Below are 6000 nucleotides of genomic sequence, written 5' to 3' on the forward strand. Positions count from 1 at the left end.
TCCTTTCAGTCTTTCCCAAACACATTAGTGATCTGGCCTTTCTTTGCCACTAGGGGAATAAGTAGTTTCAAAAACGCGCTCTTTTTTCTTGTTGAAACCTCTGCATTTTGGATGTTTATTATCTGTCTATTCATAATATTTTTATTTGGAGCAAGCAACTTCTTGGATGAAGAATGTGCTTTCTGTGCGTGGCAGCCCTGCTGCTTTGACAATGATGAACACATTTAAGTTGTGCTCCACTTATTTACAAAAGTCTCCTTTTGCTAGCACATCAAAAGCATTCCCCCCCCCACCCCCCCAGGACAATGGTATATTCATGCTGGCAGCCTTTACTTAGAGGTTGGAGTGTCACTTTATTGGCACAATGCAATCCAAAACTTCATTTGTTATTACTTTAAAAAAAAAAGTGCATTTCACGGAAATCTGTTTGTGGCTTGTGACATCGGAATCGCAGTTTAGAGAAATGATCCTGTATCTCACATTGTTGTATTGTATTTGTTTTACGGTGAAGGTGAAAGATTGATGACCAAATTTGGTTGTATTGATACGCCGATGCTAAGACTCCTTTGCACTGGAAAGCTTAGGTAGAAGACCCGTGTGGTGGCCTACGGTCTTCTTTGAAGAGGGTACATAATCTTCTGGAAACTAGCCCTCCTTTCTAGGAGCTGTCCTTGGCCTATCTGAAGGCTGTGGATAACATGGGCCTACCTAACTCCTCTTCTCCCCGCGTGCTCTAAGCACTAGAGTGCGAAGGGGAGAGAAGTTGAAAAGTTCAGTGCTTCTCATGAGTTCCTTGTCCTCATCCAGACATCCGATTTTGCCTGGTATTTATTGGCGAAAATTAGAGGACACTGGAAAATAGCAACAAATGCATACGACAGACAGACAAGGATGGCGCATTTTGTTTAAGAGATTCAGTGTGTACCGAAACGTTCTAGACTCCTCCAGAATGTCCAAGCGACTTGCAGAGTGATCCGTGGAGACTCACTGTGTGAGCACATGGCTTCCTGCGTACCGTGTCTTGTGTTGTCTTTGCACCTGAACCAAAAGGGGTACCTTCTTTGCCTTAACTCGAGGCCCTTGTGTTTGAAATGGGAAGTTTATCTTCATACAAAATGGCATTTTTCAAAATGTCATTATTTGAAAAGTCATTAGAATTCCTAGGAACACTGTCATTTGTACTTTGCAGCTGTGTGCTCAGGGATCTGAAAGGGTTTCATTTAAAAAATGAAAGCAGGGAAGTGATATGCCAGGATTTTAACAGATTGGCGTTTTTGAGTCTTGTATACGGAACCTGAAATGAAAACATCCTAAGAAGTCACCGGGAGAAGTGGCATGTCATTCTGCCTCCAGCCTTAGGTCTGTCAGCAGAAGCTAGCCCAGAGCCTTAACGGTGACAGCCACTGACACACAAAGGAATGAATAATCAGTATAATAGAACATTCTCGATTGGGTTTCCTTGCTGTGGAATAGAGCATTCACCTGGCCACTTCACACTTCAGAGAGCTAGCAATGCGTAGTGACTAAATGCAGTTTGGTATCATAGAAAAAGATCTAAAGGGCGCCTGGGTGGCTCAGTCTGTTGAGCGATCGACTTGGGCTCAGGTCGTGATCTTGCAATTTGTGGGCTCGAGCCCCACGTTGGGCTCGCTGCTGTCAGCCTGTCAACACGGAGCCCACTTCAGATCCTCTTTACCCTCCTCTCTCTGCCCCTCCCCTGCTCGTGGTCTCTCTCAAAAAAATAAATGTTTTGTAAAAAGATATAAAAACATGAATTAATTATGATGCAGCCTCCCCTCCTCCCCGAAACAAAAGACAGTAAAATAACCGCACTGATTACCCAAGGCCAGACTACTGAGTTACCGTTTATGCTGTATTGTTCTTCCCCAAACGTCATGTTAGATGCGATGCTGATGGTGGCAGAGAGGCTTGAGGGTCCTTTCAACATCGAATCCGTCATGGACCCCATCGACGTGAAGATCTCTGATGCTATTATGAATATGCAAGAGAACAGCGTGCAAGTATCCCAGAAGGTAATGAAAGCAAGACACTTGGAAAGCCCCTCCCCCCCTCCAGCTTGGGACACGACTTCCCTAATGTGACCTGTGCTTGCAGGTTTTCCAGGGATGTGGACCTCCCAAGCCCCTCCCGGCCGGCCGGATTTCCCGTTCCATCTCTGAAGGTGCCTTCAGCGCTCGCTTCCGACCGTATCACCCTGAGGAACGCCCCACCACAGCAGCCGGCACTAGTTTGGACCGACTGGTGAGCACTTTGGCAGGAATGGCCGTGTTTAATGACAGAGAACTGAAAACATTTGCTCCAAGTGCATTTTTAGTTGGAAGGCTTTCAAGTACGGGTCTTTCAGGTGAAACTTCTCATGCAAATTGCATCTGGATGTCAGTCAATCTGCCTCTCATTTTCTGCCTCTCACTTTCATATAGCTCGTACGCAGTTAGGAAATGCGATGCGTGTACTGTGTGCCCATCACGGTGCCAATTATAGGGAGGCAGTGAGCCTCGTCCTCGTTGTCAGCCCCAACAAAGAGGGAGAAGCCGACGTCCCAGGCTTAAGTGACAAAGGGGATGTATAGTAAGTGCTGCGATGGTCGGAAACTCCGAGCACCCTGCTTTACTACGCGTGGCACCAGGCTGCGCATACACTAGGAGGGCGAGCGTGAGGACAGGCGCTCGGTTTCACAGAGGGGTTGCCCTAGATGCCCAAGGCGAGTATAAAAGCCTCGTGGGAAGAGAAGGTGTCTTCTCATCATATCTACAGGGCATGGAGGCGGGCGGGCGGCAGATGGTAGTTGTAATAAAGAGGTAGAGTGGACAGCGGATCTGGGCAACGCGTTCCGAGCTTGCGTTTCGACTCTTAGTTCATTTGAGTGATTTTGTTCTTTTCTGTATACATGTGATCTGCGTTCCTGTCTTGTGACTCAAGTTGAAAACGAATGGCCTAGCACTCTGCAGCTACTTTAGCAGTGATCAGAAGACATGCCTGTAGGTGGCCGTGTGTTTTTACAGAGGGCTTGCCTTTCCTCCCCCCTCTCCCCCCGCCTCCTCGTTAGGTTACCGATGTCAAGGAGAAGCTGAAAGAAGCCAAAAAGTTCTGGTCCTCTCTGCCCAGCACCGTCTGCAATGACGAGAGGATGGCCGCTGGGAATGGCAACGAGGACGGCTGCTGGAACGGGAAAGGCAAGAGCAGGTAAGCCTCCTGGGAGCGCCCCAGAGAGGGCTGTGCCAGCTGCCAGTTGAGGGGGGCATCGCGGAACAGCTCACAGTAGGTAGCAGTGATGCGGGAGGCTTCTGGACGTTCTGAGGAGGGGGCTTTGCCCCGTAGGCGTTGGGAAGGCACCCAGCCACTTACAAAGCGTACTGGGCCCAAAGCGTGTGATGGCCATCCCAACCCAGCGCGAGGGCTACAACCAGAGCTCAGGCCGCTCCAGTAATGTCGTCTTTATGGTACACGGTACCTGGGGGTCTTTGCCCACCAGCTTCGCTTCCTGAAGCACCAGTTCTCAACAGGTCTCATTCTCTTCTCTGGTGACGTCTTGTGTCGCTCCCCTACACACGTAGTGACTTTGCTAAGTAGCTGCTGTACCGACACTTGACTCTGAGCCACCAACCAATGTTGCTTTCCAGAAGGTCCCCATCAAATTGGAGAAACAAGATGCCTACCTGGAAAAAGGAGAAATCCAGGCTCTTTCGAAGTGGAAGAACTTCCGGGGAATCACACCCGGCAGAAATCACTAGAATCCAAGGAGGATCCTCTGATGATCTTTGGCGACTTTTTGTTGCACTGGTCATCTTCACGGCGTCCTTTCTCATTTCAGATACCTGTTCGCAGTGACGGGGAATGGGTTAGCCAACCAGGGCAATAACCCAGAGGTCCAGGTCGACACCAGCAAAGCGGACATGCTGATCCTTCGCCAGATCATGGCTCTTCGGGTCATGACCAGCAAAATGAAGAACGCGTACAACGGGAATGACGTGGACTTCTTTGATATCAGTAAGCATTTGTCGCCATTTGAAATGTACACCTTTGTCCTTGGGTACCTTGTGACGAGAACGAATAGAATGACACCTCTGCTCCGTTTTTTTTTAACCGCTAGGTGATGAGAGCAGCGGAGAGGGAAGCGGCAGTGGCTGTGAGTATCAGCAGTGCCCTTCGGAGCTGGAGTACAACGCCACCGACCACTCTGGGAAGAGCGCCGGGGATAAAGCCGGCGGCGCTGGTGCCCGCGCTGGGGCGCAGCCTTACCTCCTCACTGTCTCCTGCATCTTGTTCCTGGTTATGCAGAGAGAGTGGAGATAATTCTTAATTGTAGAGAAAACGTTTCCGTCAGAAAGTTACAAAGGCACCGGTTATCACTTTTATACCATCCTAGTGACTTTGCTTTTTAAATGAATGGACAACGATGTACAGTTTTTACTATGTGGCCACTGGTTTAAAAAAGGCTGACTTTGTGTTTTCCTTCAGTTTTGCGGGGACAAGGGACTTGCGTGTAAGGTCGGTTCCTGCTCCTCTGGAGTCATGTTAAACGTGGCTAACGGTGTAGGTACAGAACTGTAGTTAGTTGTGCATTTGTGATTTTATCACTCTCTCGTTTGTTTGTTGTTGTTGTTTTTTTTCCCCTTTTTGTTTGTGGGTTTTTTTCCCCCTTCGATTATGATCTCACCTTGTTTCTTACAAGAAAACCAGGGTCCTTTCTTGGCATGTAACATGTACGTATTTCTGAAATATTAAATAGCTGTACAGAAGCAGGTTTTATTTATCATGTTATCTTATTAAAAGAAAAAGCCCAACAAGCAGTAAAATTTCCATTTATCCCTGTTGTTTTAGTTGCCTTATCTGGAGACGAGTGGATGTGATTTTGTTTTTTCTGGAGTTAGGACGGAATGTGAAGGCCGTGCAGGGCGCTCCGGAGGCACTTGTCTGGTGTGGTCAAGCGTCACTATAAGAAGGCGGCTATGCTTCACTGATGGCCAGGGACCGGAAGAGACTGCAGACTATGCCCGTCTTGGTTGCATTGAATTACGGAAACGAAGACCACAGACAGGTCCTTTTCTTGAACTCGTTTATACTTAAAGTGTAGCCCGGTTAGAAGAAGATTCTTTTGAATACACTCTCCCTAGAGATATAGAAGGCATTCCAGATGTCCCAGTCACCACACTTTCACACGTAGTTCGGGGGTGGGTTTTTGTCTTTTTGTGTTGTATCCAGGCGAGATTAGCAAGCCGCTGTGTGCTGGTCTTCATGTCCACGCTGACCTGCTTTGAACTGATGTCCCGATGGTAGAAATAAGTGACTGACAAGCTGATTTGGGCCCCCTTGTTACGGTGTACCGGATTTCATACCCAACCAAATAGCGGAGGGAGCTGTCTGGGGGCTAGCCAGGACCCGGGTGTGGCCTGGGCTCGTGGGATAGCTGGCCACACTCAGAAAGTTTGTGTCTGTGCATTTGCATTTGGTTTTGGATTCCGAGTTGTGTAAAACGTGTCCTGCTTGAGTCTTCTTGCCCAGGTCTCTCTGATGAGAAGGACAGAGGATTGGCAGTGGTTCGCAGATCTTTGCTACCCTGTCACCAAGAAGTCCGCCAGCAGGGTGGGGATCTCGGTGTCCGGAATCTTTTCATGTGATGTTGTTTTGCGGGCGGGGGGGGGGGGGGGGCAGGAGGGAGGCAATAGATCTGAGAAGATGGTATCTTAGGGGTGACCCGTGACCAGGGGGGTGGACTGGCAAAGGCCACATCTGCTGTCCCAGGCCAAAGACTACCAACTGCCGTGGCCCCTTAGGGATCTGTTGCTTGCGTCCTTACCAAATGACAGCTCACAAAACTATGAGAATGTAACAAGTCACTGTCAGAAGGAGTTCCCGAAAGTCGTCAGAAAGTTCTGCAAGTCTCTTCCTGCTCTAGACAGCCATTAAGATGCCAATCAATTCCACAGAAGCTAAAACCCACAGAGAGGAGGTTTGTGTTCCTGTTCAATCTTCAGTTGT

At 48.6% G+C, this 6000-nt stretch overlaps 1 protein-coding gene across 1 annotated transcript in view; it reads left to right on the forward strand.

The window, feature by feature from the left end:
- The window catches only part of GPC4 (glypican 4), a 108639-nt gene extending 103879 nt beyond the window's left edge, over positions 1–4760 (forward strand). The window contains exons 5-9 of the mRNA XM_039239901.1: positions 1903–2033; positions 2116–2262; positions 3068–3204; positions 3833–4008; positions 4112–4760. Coding sequence (XP_039095832.1) covers positions 1903–2033; positions 2116–2262; positions 3068–3204; positions 3833–4008; positions 4112–4314 — 794 coding nt within the window. The 3' untranslated portion in view covers positions 4315–4760. The remainder of the gene's footprint in view (positions 1–1902; positions 2034–2115; positions 2263–3067; positions 3205–3832; positions 4009–4111) is intronic.
- Positions 4761–6000: the final 1240 nt, after the last annotated feature.

Source organism: Hyaena hyaena, unplaced genomic scaffold (assembly GCF_003009895.1).
Source record: "Hyaena hyaena isolate Hyena2069 unplaced genomic scaffold, ASM300989v1 scaffold_162, whole genome shotgun sequence".
NCBI lineage: Eukaryota > Metazoa > Chordata > Mammalia > Carnivora > Hyaenidae > Hyaena > Hyaena hyaena.